At 37.0% G+C, this 21,122-nt stretch overlaps 1 protein-coding gene across 1 annotated transcript in view; it reads left to right on the top strand.

Moving 5' to 3' along the window:
- Nucleotides 1-1,450: 1,450 nt before the first annotated feature.
- ATRNL1 (attractin-like 1) overlaps nt 1,451-21,122 on the top strand; it is a gene marked incomplete at both ends in the record, with an annotated part of 133,092 nt that continues 113,420 nt past the window's right edge. Inside the window, 3 exons of the mRNA XM_010145769.1 lie at nt 1,451-1,706; nt 10,476-10,659; nt 14,928-15,082. Of these exons, the coding sequence (XP_010144071.1) occupies nt 1,451-1,706; nt 10,476-10,659; nt 14,928-15,082 (595 nt within the window). The remainder of the gene's footprint in view (nt 1,707-10,475; nt 10,660-14,927; nt 15,083-21,122) is intronic.

Below are 21,122 nucleotides of genomic sequence, written 5' to 3'. Positions count from 1 at the left end.
ACAAAATAGTTGAAAATCTTGCAGAAATTTCAAGTGTACCCTTGAGCACAGGTCAGATAGAGTGATTAGTCAGTAAATGACTGACCAAACTGAGTAATGAAGTTCTTTTTTTAATGTGGTCCTGGACTCTGTTTACCATCACCTTTAGGTACATAGACAGCATTATAACCTTTCTTTTGCTGGACTAAATAGGCTGTCATCCTACTGAACATCTGTATTTTACACGCCTGCTAGTTTGTGTTTAATCTTTCTTGACATGTAATATCTTGGCATGATAATAGCATGCAGTTTGCATTTGTGTTTAGATCCCATCAGCTCCTTGTACACGAAGTCTCAAATTTCTTCATGGTTCATCTGAACTTCTTATATTAGGTAGTTTTTTTATGTTCTCATAGAATACCGAGGCTCGGTATTCCATGCCAAGCAAAACTTTGCCAAATGAGCTGAGCCAGCAGCTTTTTTTTTTAAACCAGGTAAGGTTGAATTTTGGGGAAAGCTCTAGAGTATTACATTGCAGTATGCAGAAGACAACTGCCAGCTGTACAAACACCAGGCAGATGGGATGCAGAGTGCATGTGGTTCTGGTGTGTCCTAGCAAAGACTAAGTATAATTCTCAGAACTAGAGGCAGTTTTTTCTATCCAGGAGAAACTGTCCTTGAGTCACTCTGTGGAGCCAACAAGCTGGAATTTGTTCTGTGTCTTTGTATGCTTTGGTTTGCAAATCCAGATGAAGTCTGTGGTTTACCAGGATTTGCTTTCAGTCAGTATTCAAGTAAATCATTCATTACTTCCCAAAACAGATGGCATTGCTGTTTGAGGTATGTGGTTCATGAAGACTGGAAAATCTGTTTTACAGCCCTTTAAAAGAACTCAAAATACTCTTCTATGGGATTTGATTTTAGCAAATGTGCCCAAGAGGATGCTATGCACACATTGTCCCTTTTCCTTGGGCTTTGACTGTGAATTTTCTCAGGGCTTAAGTTACTTTGCTGTTAAGGGAGAATGTGCTCCCCTGTGCACGTGCTGAATGAAGTCCTTATAGACTGTGTGGAAAATCACATTTTCAGTTCTGTGAACTGTTCCTTAAGCAAACAATATCTTTTCTGTTTAGTTTTTTTTTAATGGAATGCTGCAGTATGAATTAGAAAAGCCATGTAATTAAAGTTTTTCTACTTGAAGTAATCCGGTTGAGATTCATTTTGGTGTTCTTTTCACGACTGGGTTTAATTTTCATAGAAATAGTCTCCTTATCATCATTGTTGGTTTAGTTTAAATAAAATTTTCTGGGATTAGTGTCTGATATTGAGCTGAGGTTGATGTAAGATTAAATGTGAAGATTTAAATCAGATTGTTCAGTTATGAAATACTACACAGCACAGAATTGTGCAGTTCAGATGTTACCTTTCTGTAATCCATTGTTTGCTTTCTCTTCTCTCCCAATTTTTGCAGGAAGACATCTACATGTATGGAGGCAAAATTGAAACAAATAATGGCAACGTTACTGATGAGCTGTGGATTTTCAACATACACAGTCAAACATGGAGTAGCAGAACTCCTGCAGTACTTGTACATGGCCAGCAATATGCTGTGGAAGGTCACTCAGCACACATAGTAGAGCTGGACAGCAGAGATGTGGTTATGATTATAATTTTTGGATATTCTGCCATATATGGTTACACAAGCATTGTGCAAGAGTACTACATCAGTAAGTCACTTTGAAATCGTTTTTATCATGTACTGGTAAAAAAAGTCTTTTTAAAGTGAAAATCACTCTTGTTTTCAGAAAGAAAATAATGTATTTTGCAAAATAATTAAAGTCTCATCTTTCTTTCTTTCAAATTATGTAGGTCAGATTTCTCCTTAAGCTGTAGCACTTCATACATACTTAGAGCATAGTGGCTCTGGCTAGGTGTTACTGTGTACACAGCTGTGGTACTCTAAAGGGGGATAAAGTTTGAAACCAGAAATTCCATGCAGTGGTTACTGTTGTGATGAAACTTACTTTTTTACCATAGAGTAGACAGAGTAAAAAAGAATAAGTAGAGCAAAAAAAGACAGGGCAAAACAGAATGCAATGAACAGTGCTACTTAGAATAATTTAGTTATATTGGAGGTTCTTTAATGTTGCAATAATACTTTGATACTGATTTTTTAAATGTAATAACTGCTTCATTGTATATAGAGTTCTCTTAAGTGTGCGCGTGTTGTTACTAGAGGAAATAGAGAATGAACACTAATTTTCATAAACAGCCTGCCGTGTCTGTTTGGGGTTCCCCTTGTGAACTGCAAGCTTTTCCTAGGGGTGATTTCAAATGCTAGGGTTAAACCAAGACAAGTATTTCTATCTTGTACATGGTCCTTATAAGATGTTATTTCAATAGAATAAACATGAAAATCCACATCTTCTGATACATTTATAAGAATATTTATATACCCACTAATTCAAAGTATACTATTATCTTACTTTCTGGATTCCTTGGTTTCTGTAGAATTAATCTGAGTCTCTCAGTTATTTAAGCACTCACAGAATGCATTGTGCAAAATTTCAAAGTACTATTTATATGTCAAGGCTTAATTTTTTTTAATTGTTCCATTTAACTTTTTTGGTCGTACGCATCTGCGTATAAACACTGTTTAAGCAGATTTATGGCTGCGGAAATCCCTTCAAAACTCAGAGGTTTATTATGCTTCCTGCATTATCTCTGATGGTAGCGTTGAAATTTTATAGCAAGGTTAAAAAAGGATAAAAGAGAATGAGAGTAAGAGGAAGAGCACCATTATGTGGTTTATCCATACTGACAAATTTGAACTGCATAAAAGCCACTAGAAACTGTTTCACAACAATATTGTAAGATTTGTTAGCTATTAAAGGTCATCTTTTTTTTTTTTGCAAGACTTAATTTCTGAAAGCTTTTTTCAACCTAGTAGAGGCTTTTTTTCTTGAAAACAAAAATATGTTATTCTAGTTTTCTGCATGCTAATTCACTGTAATATCTATTGGAACTTTGGACTATTTGCTTCTTCACATGCTGCTTATTTAGTCTGGAGTAGAACATGACCAATATTATTCTCACCTATTGTTGTTTAATTATGAAGAGGGGGTACATGGTTCATTTTGTAGTGTAAAATTTTCTGTCAAGTGGATTTTATTGCTGGCCTTGTGGTTGAAATATAAAATTTGTTCCTATTTTTTTAATGTTAAAGCTATGTTTGTGGAGGATTAGTAAAACTCACTATAACGAAGCGTGTATAAAATAAAGAAATTAAGAAACACCCCCCACCACCACCTTTCATACTGTGATGATAAACTTTGAGAAGGAGAAAGCACTTAGTTCTCTGGCATTTATTATGGGTCTGGACTGTTCTCAGGTCTTTATGTTGCCTTTCCGAGATGATAATTTTATTGAATGCTACTGAGAAATTTAGTTTGTTAGAGAAAATATGCTTCTCTTGCATCAAATGGAAAATAAACTTCTAACAATATAGGGTATTACTGTGGAAACCCATTGATTTCAGTGAGTTTGCTGGTGCTGATCATCAGCTCATGCAGCGCTTTGCAGAACATGGTTTATATGCTGTAACCAAACTGTTTTTGCTGTGGATAATTCTCATGTTTCATTTTACCTCATTGCATCTCCTTCCTTCTCCTCTCTCTTAAGTTAAATGAATTTTGTGGCAAATTTTCCTGAGTTCTCTACAGCTTTAGCATTTATCTACAGTTTTGCAGTTGTAGGATCAGTTTTAATGATAAAATTCCAGATGGGGTTTGAAAGAAGAATGACTAGGTTTTCTGGAACTTGAGTAGCTCAGAATCCAAACTTAAGACACAGAAGTAACAACAGTATTGCTGTGAACACACCTGAGTGGGAAGGAAAATTTGTTATATAAAAGGGCTGCTGATGTTATGGCAAGAAAAATTAGTCCAATTTTCTCTCTCTCTGCTTGCTTTTGAAACTCATGTTGCCTTTAAGATTTCAGATTGTACTGCTTTATTCTTTCAAAACGTTATCAGCCACGGCTTTTAGTCCAAATGAAGGCTATTTTTTAAGCACTTACTGGATGCCTACTGATAGAAAGAGGTAACTTACCCTTGGTTCATATGAATTGCAACCTGTAGTGATCCAGTCCTGTTAATGAACTTTGTTACATGGAATTCTGGTGCTAAAACCTTTAGTTACTGTGACCCTGATTTGCATGGGAGAATAAACTTTTGAAGAAGTTTTAATTATTTGTGCATTCCCTAGCATTTCATGTAGGTATCTAGTTGTTATTACCAAAACATGTGAATCAAATGTGTGCATGGTCTGAAAATTTCTGACATCGTCTGGTTACTGAAGAAAGTAATTTCTGTCAAAGACAGAACTAATTCTGTAAAATTCAGACATGGTTTGCAGGTGGATTTCACCATGCAAAAGTGCGGGAATTCATTTCTTCTCCAAAGGTATGGTGGTTATTGCAGGAATAAACGAGCTTCCTGTTGTCCTTTCTTGCAATACCTGGACTTACGACTTTTGAGGAACCAATAAATCCCAGGATAGGAATAATGCGAATGATTTTACTAATTTGAACCATAAAGCTCTTCTGGGTTACTCCCTGGGGAAATCTGTTTCCCTTTAGGTTAGCAATACCTCATAAACCTACTAAGAATTGCAATGTGAGTCTCCAGGTGAATAGAATAATGGTGTTTTGTTTTAGCTGAGGTTTATTAAAGCTGCTTAGATATAAAGAAGCCTCTGAATAAGAATTCTGTGATTTTATTTTTTTGGAAGACAGAGATTTGTTTGGATTGGCAGCATTTTGACTTTCTTAGGTTGATTTTTGTAAAATTACTTTAGAAGTAAATTATAAGTTACTTATTAAAAATGTTTCTTTGAAATTGTGTTTTAATAAAAAAAAGTTGTAATGTAAAATCATGTAACATGTTTCCTCTGGTTTGTAAGTTAGTATAAGCTTCATGGTTACTTGAGAAATTTTAAAGTTTGTCACTGCAGTGACATGAAGATGTGGCACTGAAGTGCTTCTTGGACATTTTGTTCCTTTTACCTAATCTGTTTGAAGGTTGAAGCCAATGTATCTACCTTTCCTTGGATTTTGTTTTTAAGTAGGTTTATAACTGCATATTAAAAATTTTTTTCAAATATCTTTTTAGAAAGAACTTTATCTCAAATGCTATTTTAATTATTCCGTTTTGAATGATAAAATGATTAATGTTCAAATTTGCAGTTTTTCTTGATTTGGCCATCCTAATCAGTTCCATACAAAGAAATGAACTGAAAAAAATAAGAATAAGGTTTTGTCTTTTATTTCACTCGCTTTGCATTCTTTGATGGAATGGTGTTACATCTTGGATGTAATTAACTTTCTGTGAGCAAAAGGCTGAAATTTATTACCTTGGCCATAAAAATCAGTGCTTTTAAAATGTAAACACCATATTTTAGAATTCCTTTCAAAAATATGTGATGTTTAATCTTGAATAATTTGGGGTTTGTTCAGAGTGTCATTGGAATATTGCTTATAATTTTAGTGACTAGGTGTCTTCTAATTCATAGCCTACCTTAATCAATAGCCTGTTTATATTTACATTTTTTGATGATACATTGTTTAATATAAGAAGCTTGTCTCCCTTCCTAGAAATCTCTTCTGATTATTTTTATAGCTACCAACCTTCCTTTTTGCAAAACCAATTAAGGCAATGTCATCTATTCCGCTCTCGTTCTCTCTGCCTTTCCCACAAGGAGTTCATCTCTCTTGAACGTGGACGTTTAGAAAAGCCTTTGTGGTATTCTAGTTTTCACCACTGTCTGGCTAAAAAAACCTTAATCTGACTTTATTGGGAACACCTCACTTGGTATGTAGTAAAGTGACATTTCTCCTGCATCTATGAGCAGACTCTCTGAAGCAGTGCTCTTACTCATTTTTCTCAGTCGTTATCTACTGATGAGGTTCCATTTTATAGAATTTTATGTTGCTAATCCCAGTGCACAAAGTCTTAAGTTATTGTTGAATTTTGATTAATTTTTTCTGATAACCGAGATCATACAGTTCATACTGCATGTTTTTCTTCTTCTTCTTGAATTGTTTGTGTCTTAATTTATGCAATTATTGTAACTTAAATTTGTGGTGGTGTCATAAAATACACCCATTCTGATCCCTAAGAAGTATCCCTAGTCTCAGTGAGTTGACAGATGACACCAAGCTGAGTGGTGCAGTTGACACACCAGAGGGATGGGATGCCATCCAGAGGAATCTGGACAGGCTGCACAAGTGGGCCTGCGTGAATGAACCTCATGAGATTCAACAAGGCCAAGTGCAAGGTCCTGCCACCTGGGTCAGGTCAGTCCTTAGTATCAGTACAGACTGGGTGATGATGGGATTGAGAGCAGTCCAGTGGAGAAGACTTGGGGGTACTGCTGGATGAAAGGTTGGACATGAGCTGGCAATGTGCGCTCGCAGCCCACAAAGCCAACCATATCCTGGCTGCATCGAGCAGCATGGCCAGCAGGTTGATGAAGGTGACCCTGCTGCTCTCCTCCATTCTGGTGGGATCTAACCTGCAGTGTGCTGTGTCCAGCTCTGGAGTCCTTAGCAGGGGAAATACATTAACCTGTTGAAGAGGGTCCAGAGGACAGCCACAAAAAATGATCTGAGGACTGGAGCACCTCTGCTCTGAGGACAAACTGGGTTGGGGTTGTTCAACCCAGAGGAGAGAAGGCTCTGGGGAGATGTTATTACAGACTTTCAGTAATTAAAGGGAACTTATTAGAAGGATAGGGACAGACTCTTCAGCAGGGCCTGTTGTGGTAGGACAAGGGGTGATAGTTTTAAACTAAAAGAGGGGAGATTTAGACTAGATATAAGGAAGAAATTGTTTACAATGGAGGTGGTGAAACACTGACGCAGGTTGCCGAGAAGCCCCACCCCTGGAAACATTCCATGTCAGGCTGGATGGGGCTCTGAGCAACCTGATCTAGTTGAAGATGTCCCTGCTCACTGCAAGGGGGTTGGACTGGATGACCTTTGAAGGTCCCTTCCAACCTGAAACATTCTGTGAATCTGGTAATCCCAGCACCTCCCAGTATTGTTCATTGATACCTCTCAAGTGCCCAAATCCCATTCCATTGCAATAGCTTAATTAATTTCATTAATTTTATGTCACTATAGTAAGAACATTACTGAAGCCCAGATACTGAAACACCTACTCTTTCCGGTGTAGATAATTTTAAAAAAATTATATAGATAATGTTTTTTAGGTAGATGAGATGTAAATGGTTTTGTACACTTACATTGTCCCGTGAAACAGTTTCCCATTATTTCAACATTTTTTATTTATATTTTTTTTTTATTTTAAAAAACCCACCTTTGTTCTAAGTCTTTGCATATTGCTGAGGTGAGATTAGTGTCGGTAACTGTCCAGATCTTGTTTCTCCTTCCTCTGGTCTTTAATGTCAGCACTATGGTTGCTGTTCTTGGGTAATACCTCATCAGCTTTGTTTAGAATGCTTGCTGCTGGTGCTGCAATTTCACTTCTGTGTCTGTCAGAATTTTGGAATGGAGTCATATCCCCAGCTTCAGTTGCATCTATCTCACTTGTGATTTCTTTTTCTCTTTACCTGCTTTTGTAGATGAATTTTTTCTTTTTTTTCTTTCACTTGATCAATCTCCTGGTAATGTTGGTAGTAAATCTGGACATGAAATTTGTGATTCTATGTGACAAAGATGGCCAGAATATTGCAGCCTGTAACTGTGTCCATCTGTTCAGTGTCTGACAGATTTAATTATCTGAAGTTGTTATCATGACTTGTCTGAGCATTTCAAGAGAAACTTTGAGGTAGAATTCTCTGGAAGGTTGCCCAGATGTTGATGAAAAATGTCAAATTACAAATGAAAAGTGGAAGTGGAATGATGTTACTGGAATGACTTTCTTTTTTGTGATTATTTTCAAAATTCATTTGACCTTATTTTACACTATCTATTAGACTTAAAAATTGAAATCTAGTAATGAAATAAAATCATATTTCCTTATTTCTGGTTGGTTGGTTCATGGAGCTCTTTCCATATTTGGCTTTTTAAGCTCTTGAGGTTGCAGAGTTTTGCCTGACTGATTTGGTCAATTGAATAGTTCATCTGATCTAATGATACAGTGGAATTTCTTTGAGTGTGAGAAGAGTTACGTAAATACCTTCAATAAAAATTGTTTTTCTGTTTAAAAAAAAAAAGATAGGTGAAGAACCAGGTCAATGAGTCGATTTTTTTTTTTTTTTTAAAAAAGCAGATCATATGTATAGTAATGTCTTTAAATTCAGGCAGAACTTTTGTCTGAATGAGGCAATATTCAGGATGCTGAAGAAGTCTGAAAGATCAAAACTCCTTATATACATGTCAATATTCAAAACTCAGGCAAACCAACTGAAGTGTAGAATGGGAAATAGGGGAAACTGTAATACTGCTTCTGACTTGTGTTTCAGAAAGATGCTGCTGCTGGACCTCTTTTCTCAAATTTAGGTAGTTATCCATAGCACCTCATTTTTATTACTCAAGAAGGAACAGCTATTCGTATTTCTGCGGAAGTCGTGTAAAATTATACAATATGCAGTTTTACTGTAATAGTGCTCAAAATGCTACATAAACCAGACAGATATAAATGCAAAATATTCTGTTATGCTTACAATTGTGTAAATTTATGTGGAGAAGTAGTAATTTTTCCTGGAAAAGCATATAGGCCAATCTCTAGGACTGATCACTGTTTAGAGGGAAAAAAATTTGGATTGTGTTGATGGTAGAAAAGTGAATCTGCAGGTTGGCTCCTCACTAAATCTCTCACAGAAATTGTATCAAGTAAATATATTTGTTAGCAATGTAATATATATGTAAAATATGGTATTATTGGTATGAATTTGATCTTTGTGTTCAGAGTTGTAGTTCTTAATAGTTCGATAATATCCAACATAGGGACTGGAATAAAATACTAGTTACATCACACTACATGTAAATAGTGCAAATATACTGTCAGGTAGAATTAGTGGATTACACAAATTCTAGCATTCATACACACAAAACATCAGCACAGGTCTTTCAGTGTACCTGTATACAAGTTTATAACTTGCTGTGAGCACTTGTTACTGAAAAAAGTGACTTGCTTATAGAGGCAGTGCCTGGAAACCATTAAATGAAAGTAGAATAGCAACGGTAATAACTGAGTGTCATGAGTCTCTTTGCTGAACAGAGGCATCTGGAGGAAAAAGAGGTAATCTGAAACTATCTATATCCTATCAGGTTAAAATTGACGTGGAATTTAAACTAACTTTCATGTGAAGCAAGGCAGATGGTGTTCTGTGCTAGCCTTGGATAAATAACTTCATAATGGCAGCCAATTTAGGATAAGAATTAGGAGACTGTTCTGTTTTGAAAGTCCTTGTCTACACTTTCTGTTCTTGACATAATCTTCAAGATGCTGTAAGGAAATTATTTCTTCCGTTTCACATCTGTAGAACTGTCTGCCTAACCATTATAGGCTCTTTTGAATAGGCTGGCTTTTACAGGGGATACTTGCCTCCTGGCTCGCTCTTTTTGTGACTTATGTCAGCTGGGAAGATGGAGGGGAAGAAAATGGAAATTTCAGGGCCATGGGCAACAAGAAGTCACTTAAACTCTCACTCTTTTTATTGCTATGGTAAAGGATTTTCCAATTATATCTTATTCTTCAGTCATAACAGATATTGTGAATTCTTTTATTTGGCTTCTCTGCAGTTATTAATGATGTGATGTGAATTGTAGATTTAAGTGCCAGTTTAATGAGCTGCTATCAAATTATCCTTCTGTGAGTTTTCAGCAACTGAGTAGGTGTATTTGCAGTTAAATAACTAAAGTAGTGGTTGGGAATTGATTTTAGCTCAGTTTTACAATTTACTAGTAAAGTGTCTGTCTGTATCCATGTGTACTTTGAGCTACCTTATGTTACATGCTTCTCACAGCAGTGCAGGTCCTGCCAGGCTTCTCCAGACAGTTTCCCTGTGATCGAGTACAGGTGTTCCTTCCTAATGCAGCTGAAGTAGCTGGAGCTCTGAATTCTCATCAGTCATCTCTGGTGGGACAAAGATAAAGTTGAGAGAATTAATCATAATTCTTAATTTCGTACTTTCCAAAAGGTTTGGGCTTTTTTTTTTGGTTTAGTGTGTGCACTGAGCTAACACATGGGAGAGTATGAGATACTGCCTGGCACCTGTAACAACAATATATTTGTGATTTAATTTGATTTGTGATGTGTTTAATCAAGAATAGCAGATAATAGTCTAATAATATTATACAATTGCAGTTACTTTGATGCATTGGTATAAAATTACTTCTTAAAAGTCGTCTCTAGTTATTGCTGTATTTAGAATTATTGTGAAAGTGATTTTCTATACTTAAAACTCTTAGTATTGTGTGTTTAGCAATAGTGAGCCTTAAACCTACATCTTTTGTACATCTGTTCCAGGGTCTAATTCTTGGCTCGTACCAGAAACAAAAGGAGCAATTGTCCAAGGTGGATATGGCCACACTAGTGTCTACGATGAACTGACAAAATCTGTTTACGTCCATGGTGGATACAAAGCGTTGCCTGGCAATAAATATGGATTGGTCGATGACCTGTACAGATATGAAGTTAATACTCGGACATGGTAAGTGGGATTAATAATGTAGGAAACTAAGTTATTTGTTTCTGAAAAAGAAAACATGAGCGTAGAGTAAGGTTCTAGTAAATTCACACAGGTGCCTCCATATCCTTCGTGTGTAGCAGAAGAGTACGTTCTCTGCAACAAAATGGAAGAACTGCAATGAGGGATTAGGCTTCAGCCAGTGGATTAATGGAGCTGCGTATCAAAGGAGTGGCAGGGAGAAAGCTTTGCACATCTTCTACAAATTAAGAAAAGGCTCTTCTATCCACACCTAACCACTACGTAGAAATAGTATACATGTATTGTTTTTGCATGGTATAAATACCGTGCTGATGCACATTCAAGTACCTATTATATAAATAAGCAGAGAAATCTGGGAACTGTGGAAGGTTATTTTTCACAAAACTATCAGAAATAAGAGAGAAAATTCCGGGTATTATATAGGGTTCCTTAGTTACTAATGTTCTTGGTGTTTCTATTTTTGCCAGTTCTTTGTCCCTCAAGTTTATTGTAACTTATGATACTCATGTATAGAAAGTGACCTTTAATATGTTTTCTTACATTAGAGATGATCTGACATCAGGAAATAGTTCTTGGAACATTTTATTCTTGCAATTTAATATTTGCGTTGAGCCTTAATGGTTTAACTTTAAACACACAAGACTTGTTCTCAGATGCTGGAAACGTGGGTTTGACTTCACTGAGGCTCTTGATTTCTAATGCCGCTAACCCATGACACTTGGATACATCATTACAAGAATTTTTTGTGTCTTTTAATGTATTTTTAAATTGCTGGAATTTTAATGCTCTCTTATACTCTATTCTTGGAACAAAGTGATATTGCATCCTTTTGGTCTGTTCAAAAAAATTACTGGAATATTTTTATTCTTTATTCATATGAAAACTAAAACGGATGCTTCTATCTACTCTATGCTAATCTGGCATTCTCTGCAGCTTGCAGAAAACTCTTTTATATGCTCACGAGTATTGCACTAGAAGCCAGGTGTACTATGGGACTGAAAACTAGCTGAGAGGATGGGTAATGGTACTTACGTAGTAAAAAAAAAAAAAATCTTTGGTTACTGCATCTGTGACACTTCATAATCAGTATTCAAAGCACTCAGTGAGGCAACTGAGCCTGAACGCGCCTCTGGCTAGGTGGGGTGTGAGGAAGAGGTGAAACCATGGCAGCTTTCTCATGCCCATGGCTTTTATCATATTTTCCTTGTCCTCACTGTCTGTTTTCCTCTTGTGCCTCCTCTGTTTCTGTGGCTGAGGTTCAAATGCTTCACTAAGTCTTGGTACACAAAGCTGATTACTTGTTTTATTCAGTGGCAGGTGGGTTTTCATTTCTTCATATCAATTACGCAGAAGCTTTATGTTTCTTGGATATTTTAATTCCTGGTGTGAACATTATTTCTAATATGTGATGGAGAATTACAGCGTTTGTAATACCTGCATTGCTTTGCTTTCTGCTGCAGTTGGCAATTGGGGGACAATGTGGTGCTCAGCTTAGATAATGGCTTGAAGCAGTGGAAGCACCTGCTGGCTCCTGGGTATTTCTGTTGCCATCATATCATGCTGCTGTATGCAACATATAATTAACACAGGCTAATGTTTGCAGATACATGTATATGTGCATAAATAATGCAGTTGGTGTAATAATTTGCATAGGGTTGATATGTGCTGGAGTGTTCTGAAGATTGCTCTCATCAGTGATGCTAATGAATAGTCAAAATCATGGCTAAATTAAAAAAACTTGGTCTGCATTACACTTCTGCTTAATCTTGGGGAAAAGTTACTGTGACCAGGAGGGATGAAACTCAGCACACAATATGCAAAACTTAGAGACACATTCAACACCTCCCGCTCCAGCCCTGTACAATGTGTGGACCAGGGCTGGGGCAAGCCAGTTGGGTGACAAGTAGAAAAGTCAGTAGCCCAAGGGAAAATCTGGAGTTTTGTTACCCACTGTAGAGAGGAGAGTCCTTAATTTTTACCTGAACAGTGTACGAGGCCTTTGGTGATCAGACAACTGTTTGTAGACAGCTGCAAGGCAGGATAATCAAGACAGAGCCTAGTGTATGGCAATTAATGTAAATTTTCGGGTAGGAGTGGTAGAAAACTGGTGGAGCAAAAGACAGGAAGATACCTACAGTCTGAATGGATAAGGACAATGCATTCTTAGTATATTATCATTCTTTCAACTCATGATAGCAGTATTCCTCCATTACTAGTTAAAGATAATTGTTAAAAGTGTTAAAAATAATGTCTTGTCCTATTTCCTTGTCATCTCTAATTTTGTAAGTTAGTTACTGATGAATTGAGACCAAATACCATGTTTCTCTGGGTAGATACCATAAGTATTCCATATTGAGCTAATTCCTGGTTAGAAAAGCACACTTAAATGTTGGCTCTGTTTTCAAAATATATTAATCAGAAACACAACAAAAATGCAAGTTACTTAGAAATGGGTTAAAAACAGAACACTAAAACCACATGGGTGGGTATGCTGGTGGCTTGAAGGAATTATCACATTTTTTAAGCAATTAAAAACCTCATTTAGTCTTTGGTATTTTCTTTGGTGTTACTTTCTAGGGGTAGTGGGTATCTCTTTAAATGACAGAATGAGAACTTAGGTTTAATGCCTTCTCAGCTCGTTTAGATGTACGATCTTTTATCACTTAATCTTGAGTTTATTGATTGATACCCGTCATTGTATATCTAAAACATTGTATTGGTTTAAAGAACCTATTTTATGAGGAGCAGCTGAGTGAACTGGGGTTGTTTAGTCTGGAGGAGGCTCAGGGTAGACCTTATCACTCTCTACAACTACCTGAAAGGAGGTTGTAAGGAGGTGGGGGTAGTCTCTTCTCCCATGTTACAAATGAGAGGATGAGAGGAAATGGCCTCAGGGCATCAGGGGAAATTTAGGTTGGATATCAGGAAAAACGTCTTTACACAGAGGGTCATTAAGCATTGGAACAGGCTGCCCAGGGAGGTGGTGGAGTCCCCTTTCCTGGAAGTGTTTAACAGATGTGTAGATGTGGTGCTGAGGGACATGGTTCAGGGACCCTGGCAGTGCTGGGGGAACAGTTGGACTTGATGATCTTAAAGGTCTCTTCCAACCAAAATAATTCTGTGATTCTGTGATTGTCAAAACAATGAGATACACTTTAAACCCTCTCCCCCAAACCCTATGCTGATGTAAAAATATTGAACAAATGTTACCAGTGTGATTCAAGAGAGACAGTATTACTCAATCAGAAGGAAAGATTATCAAGTCAGTATGTTCATTATAGGAAAGAAAGGACAAAACAGTGACACTGTAGGTGTGAGCAGTAACACAAGTGAAAGTGAGAGTCTAAACTTAAGCTGTTTGATTACTGAGACAAGTAAAAGATTAAGGGAATGTAAATAAAATACTGGTGATCTAATAATGGTGTCTACGGCTCATCTGCTTAACTATTTCAAGCTGGCAAACCCCACAAATGGCTACTCTCTCTCTTAGTAAGATTTATTTTCTGTGATTGAATCAGCTTGTATTCTGTTCTTTCCACTGGCCCCACACTGCCGCTTTAGAACTGCAGTACTGATAGCTCGTGGCTACTGCTGGGTCCGTGTCATTGCTCTGGCACAAAGCAGACTGTGCAGACACAGGCTGAAATGAATGAAGAGGGGTCAAAAGTCTCTGTGGACTAAGGTGTGTTTTGGTACTGAAATTATGTATGTTTGAATTTGCCATCGTGAATATGTTTAGAAAGCAGTGCACGTGTTTTTCATCGTACCTAGAATTACTTCTACCATTTCTTTTCTGGGTCTGAGTGTTCAATAAATAAAATAAAGTTTCTTTTTTTCCAATACTTATGATCTAATGATTCTTTATTGCATTTCTTGAGCAAAGCAACCAAAATGGCTATGGATCTATAGGAACAGGAATTGATACTACAAATGACTTTTCATTCAGTTTCGAGTAAAATTTACCATATCATTAATCACTTCTGAAAAATATGAACATGGTACAATTTATTTCAGATATGTTATTTGACAAAGTGTTTTTAATAGGGTGACGTTTAAATGAATGCTAAATATATTTGTTGCAACATGAAAACATTTGTAATCTTAGAAACAATCTGAATACATTCCATCATATTTACTGGGTAACAGCATTAGTTTCCCTTGTATTTTATATTGTTTTTATCTATAGATTTTCTGGATGTGTGTATACAGTTGTTCACGTTGATATGTATTAATTTGTTCTTATTTTGTAGGACTATTTTGAAAGAGAGTGGTTTTGCAAGGTATCTTCACTCAGCTGTCTTAATCAACGGAGCTATGCTGGTTTTTGGTGGAAATACTCATAATGATACTTCCCTGAGTAACGGTGCCAAGTGTTTTTCTGCTGACTTTCTTGCATATGATATAGGTATGTGTTGGATTGCATTCTTCTCATTTGATTTTTAAATAACACAGTGGTGCTTTCTCAGGTCCAGCTAATGTAGTTCTTTAAAGTCTTGATCCCGAACACCTTCAACATCTTTGTAAATTATATTGTAAAATTTAAAACAGGTTTTTGTTCCATAATAGTCTTAAGTTTTTGGTTTGTGGGACAAAGCATAGTAGCTAAAATGATAAATTTAAAAAATGCGCTAATACTGACTGAGCTGCACATGTGTTGCTAAATGCATTGCAAGAGTTGGTGCATTTTGGTGTTATGAAAGTGTATTGAACAGAGACCCTAGTGGTTATGATCTCTAAGTGTGGATTTTTTTTTTTTATACCTAGTATCTACATAGTACGGATAAAATAGAATGCTGGAATTTAAAAACAACCAGACAAACTCTGCCCCACCACTGAAACCAAAACATTTCCACACAAGACTTGAGAGGTTCCTAGAAAGGTTTGGAATTGGTGGCATTGCTTGGCGCTTATGTCAAGGCACCACAATGGGTCTGAATTGAAAATCAGGGAGCAGAGAAGCCCAGGCAGGCAGCAGTCTGAAAGGCAAGGCGGGGGTAGTGGTGCTCAGGCAGCTGAGGAAGGGGAAGCTGCCACAAGCTGAAGTGCAGTCTGCAGGAAACATAGGGAGACCATACCACAGGAAGCAGAGCATAGAAAAGCATCTTCTTTGGTGACTGGTGGTGGCAGATAGCTGGTTGCAGCTGAATAGACACGGGCTGGGCCTGAGAGCTGAGATGAATGGCTTTTACTCAATATCTTCCTCTGAGAATCCACCCTCCCGCCTTTTGCCTCTTCCTATGCATTTCTGATCAGAGTAGTAATTAAAAGATTCCTGCCTTTGAGACTAAAACGCATTCCTTGATGAGGATAACTGCCTCACTCTACGTCTGCTTCAGAAGGAGCTGTACCCCACCCACAGTCTAGCATGAGCAGTTGCTAGGTGGGAGGAAAACTCTGGGGTATACTCCCTTGTTACAGACTAATGGGATAACTAAGTTAAATGAATCAGTGCAATAATAGACTGTGGAGTATTTTCGCGTGATTTATGCTGAGGCTGAATTGTGTTTCCATGGACAGGAGCTCAATGAAAATGGCTAAACCGTATGCACTTAGTTTCACAGGACAGAGGATAGTCTTAGGAGGATGGTCCTGAAAAAAGTTTACTTCTGAAGCACCAAAGTCTGCTAGTATGTGGTACAAATGTCAAAATACAGAATCCATTCCCATGATCCATGGGTTAAAAAATAGAAGTGAATGGTAACAACAGAACCCCACGAAACTTTGACAACTGGTTGGGAGGAGGCTGGGTTGTCATTCAGGGAGAATGAGATGATTGGAAGTGACAGCTGACATGACATAATGTTTAACGGGCAAGGTGCATGTCATACACTAAAGAGAAAATTCTTATCCTTTCCTACAAACTGAAAGAAAGGACAGTGGCTTGTGTGTCCGAGTCAGGAGTGGCGTGTGGCTGTGTCAGTGGCTTAAGGAAAAGAAGGATGAAGCGTCGATGCCATTCTCGAGGCCCTGGGTATTTTTGTAGAATTGTGGCAACATGCTTTTAAGAAAGACAAACTCAAACAGGGCTCTGCATGGTAAGTGGTGGGAAGGCTGACTGAAGCATGAGGAGCCTTTAGGAGATAATAAGAGCATTTGGTGTATTTAATTTCGCAAGAGTGGCGGAGAGCAGAAGAGATTGCTGATTATAAACACATGATAAGAAGACAGAAGAAAAACTGTTTAGGGTGAAAGACAGTCTCAAGACAAGACTACATGGGTGTAAGCTTTCAGTCTGAAGAATGGTTGCAACCGTTAGAGCTGAGCGGTTACGGTAAAGCCTCCCTCTAGGATTGTGGAGGCTGTAAATCTAAGGGAGTTTAATGAGCCCGTGATCTGTTTCCTGTCTCATTTATTGCCACTGCTGTTCTTACCATAACTAGTGTTTCCCTTCCCTAATGTTCATGTCCGTGTTTTATGCGTAGGCCACAAATAAAAACACTCAGGTCATATTTGGGCCAAAACACCACTTGTCCTGGGAGCTCAAAATTGGGGAACGTGTCAGAGCAGTCTAAGAAATGGGTTTGCCTGTGGTCCTGTTGAGAATAGCCTGTGGATAGTGCCTGGATCTGTTTTTGGCAAGTGTTTGTCAGCTGACTACAGTGGTAGAAGTGGGTGAGACGTGATCCTCACGTCAGTAAATTAAGTACATGGAACATACAGGTGTTATTCCCTGCCAGCTTCACTGAGTGAGCAAATAATGCCTTTTCAGAGCTGTGGAATTTGACTGTATTCCCTGTATTACGTATTGCGTAGCCTTTTGTAGGCATCTGATGGTGTGTGCTATTGATTTTGTTCTCACTTCAGTTTACATCTGGTTTTAATTTTTAATGAAACACAGCTCCCTCCTCATTTTGGAGGATAATATTGCTTGTTGGTCTACATTTATTTGTAGAATGTGCTCTTGAGAATAGTGTGACTCCCAGAGTCTGAATAAGTGTAACTTGCTGATTTTCGTGTACCAGGAGTTTTTTATCCTGCTTCATGAAAATGTTGTATGCTCTTTTGTTGGGTGGTTTAAGGTGGAACAATACTTTGGTTTTTTATGTTCATTACAATATTTAATATGGTATTCATGTTTTCTTGCAAGTCACATTCTCCATGTTTTATCAAACTGAAGTACAAAAGAAATGAATGTAGTAATTACTCTTTTTAAAAAAATTACATCTATGAAGATTGATTTGACTCAATCTTCTGTATTATTCATGTCACCAAATTAAAAATACATTAGATAAAGAAATACTTTTTCAGAAAACAATAAATATTTACTTTACAAAGGATTAATTATGGAATAGGTATATTTCAGAATTTTATTTACTTTGTACCACGAGTTTTTGAGCAATGGTTGGAAGAAAAGAAAAATAATGTTATCAGCATTGCATTTCCTAGATACCTTGCAAGTGATGGAGTGTTATGCTCTGTCTTGTAAAAAATGGGTGCTGTCCGGAAACCAGCTGGATCCTGGAGATAGCCTATACTATTTCTGTTTAAGTTGGGCTGTGTAGTACTTTTGATTATATCTTTTATTATATGTAACATAATCTTATGGATAGATTGCTTTAGCTTTTTATTATCCATGAAAACGTTTATTGTTTTTCATATTAATGTGAAATAACTGTTTGAGGGGATTCATCTCAGTTAAGTTTAGCTGTCTAGAGGTTGGGTTTTAATGCAGTCTGGTAATCCAGACTCCTCCCCTAGTCAGTGGAGTATCTCCAGAGAGCAATTAGTTTTACCAAGCTTAGGACAGAGTTGCTCTTCTTGATATCTTTTCTCGAATCAGTCATTTCTCTCTAGGTACTGAACTTGGTCTATGTTCTTAAGTTTTAGACAGTTAAATGTAATGTCATGACTCAAGAGCTCAATTCAGTTATTTTAAATGCTTACTGCATCTGAATGTAGTTGTTAAAGCTGAAGACTCAGATCTGTAGGTGTTACAAAAATTATTATGGTGCCCTAATTTTGTGTTCTTAAATATTAGTATTATATTAAATATTATTTTGTGTACTTAAATAGCAGTAAATATGCTTACGTGATGAGAAGTCTGCTGCATAAAATAAGCTTTAGAAACCTCACCTTTGGTAGACTGTGGAGCTGCCAGAGTTTCTGAGATCCACAAATGGTTATCCTTAAAGAGGTGAAGTATTTTCCAACTGTGCTGTTATTGTTTCCATTAAAAGAAAGAGAAACTTTGGCAGTGGTGCCAGGGCTGCCACTGGACTCAGTCTTGGATGCTGTGGTTGACCTGTAGTTTTCTAACTGGTGTTGGTTATGGCTTTTCTTTATCTGCTGTTCATTAGAGTGCCATGGTTACCTGTTTAAGCATGTAAGAAGCAGCTGAAGGACTTCAACTGGTGAGATCCTGCCTGTTATGGATGTAATGTCAGTGTTTAGCCTAAGGTGTTTATTCAGTACTTTCATTATAGTATATTGAAAACTCTTTGTAGCAGTTTTGTCATTTAGATATTTGAAAAGATGTGTACAGCAAAAATGTGTATTTTACTGCTTGTGAAAATCTGTGCTCCGTGACATCCCTTTGGAAGTTAGGGAGTTATATATGCAAAGGACAATTTGTGTAAGAGGCATCGTACATGATGTCAACAGTTAAAACAAACTGGGATGTGTGTGTCTGAAAATCGGGTTACATACGTGTAATTGATAGGGATTTATCTTTCAAAATAAGACATATTTTTCTTCAGTCTGTGCTGTGTAATTGAGAGACTATCTATCAGGTAATATATTATTTATATTACTCTGAGTTCTTGCAATTCCTTAGCACTACTACATAATATATAAAAAACCTCATACCTTTGGGAGATTGAGACGTGGTAGAAGTAGATAAACACTACTGACTTTAACTTCTACAAAGTGCTTAGTTCCCACAGAGATTAGTTTAAATAATCGTGTAATAGAACTAGAGAGGAAGTGTGACACACCTCAGTATTGATGTTTTGCTTGTGTTTTCTTCTTGGTACAAAGTTTGACGTTAGTTCAGTCCACTATTTTATTAGGAGCAAAATCACCTGAGTCAGTTACTGTTGGCCTCAAATTCACCACTGTGTTTTCTACCTACATAGTGGTTCAACCAGCCTAGTGTGCTGGGGAGTTATTTCTGAATAATTGATTAGTTTAATTAATTTGTACATTGTGTAAGAGATAGAATACTTCTCAGAGAGAAACCATGGTGATCCGTGTACCGTACAAAGTTTTAATCCAACTCGTGCTCCAGACGATGTATGACTGTTTTGCAGAAGTTAGTCTAATGAGTACACATCTCAATATCTGGGCTGAAGTCTGTGAAAGGGTAAGAGTAGTGAATTACTGCCATACAAAGCAGTTCTTAACTTTTTAAACATTTATAAACAAAATTAAACCAATTCATGAAGATATCTCATTCTTTGGCTGTGACTAAGGGTTATTTGGTGCAAGTTAAGAAAATTTGAGCACGTGCTTTATGCATACTTATACCCGAATTTGAGCAAAAATAGCATACTTGAACCTGCTATCAAATGGTTCCAGTGTAATCAAAATGAACTAAAAATTCTTATGGATTCATCATGTTGCTATTGGCCTTCCGGTATCACAACAGTCATGGAAAGCACTCCCAGAGAAACTAGAAATCCTATGGTATTGTCTCAAAATACCGAAACTGTGAATATTCAGTCACACTCCATCTTCTGGGCTATACCAACAACTAGCTTTTTGGAAAAAAGATTGTCTGGTAATCAGATTTGGAGCAAAATCCTACCTTGCTCTGTTCTCTTGTATTCTTTGGAAGAAATTGGAGTGCAGCATTACAGCTTTGGTTCTTCGCTTTTATCTCCAATCTTTGAATCTAGCATGAAGGTTTAAAACACACGTTGTATGTCTTTCTTCCTTATGCTATCCTGTAATTAATGTAATAGTGCTGATAAATGCATTGTATAAATCTGATTGATAATTTGTAGGACTGGAATGCTGCTCTCTCTAAATGTGTAGATGGGCAATTGGAAGGCCGTGTCCATGTGGCTTTTAATTTTCTGAAGGAGAGCTCAACCTTCACCCTAGGGAACCTGTTGACGTAGTGCTTAAAAATAAAAACCCGACAACCACACTATGTATTTATATACATAGATATAATTATGTATTTAATATATATGGATATACACAAATACGCACATGTGCGTGTTGAACTTGTTTTTAGCCCAGCTGCAGGTAAAATTGTCAAAGGTGTTCTCTAAAACAGGATACATTTTTGAAGTATTAGGTTTTTCTACTTTTAATTGCTAAACTGTGTTATAGGAGCCCCCTGTGCTTAAAACTCTCACATTTCTATTCCAAACAGAGCTTAGGAAAGTAATTTAGATTATATTTGAGTATTCAGATGCAAAATTTGCAGTTAAAAATAGAATAATTGGTGACTCAGAATTTAAAACAGAGTTTATACCTGCTGAGGCTAGTGCTTAGTG

This window comes from Buceros rhinoceros, unplaced genomic scaffold, assembly GCF_000710305.1.
Source record: "Buceros rhinoceros silvestris isolate BGI_N320 unplaced genomic scaffold, ASM71030v1 scaffold12371, whole genome shotgun sequence".
Taxonomy (NCBI): Eukaryota; Metazoa; Chordata; class Aves; order Bucerotiformes; family Bucerotidae; genus Buceros; species Buceros rhinoceros.
The sequence above is the reverse complement of the archived record's forward strand: the minus strand, read 5'-3'. Positions and strand labels throughout refer to the sequence as shown.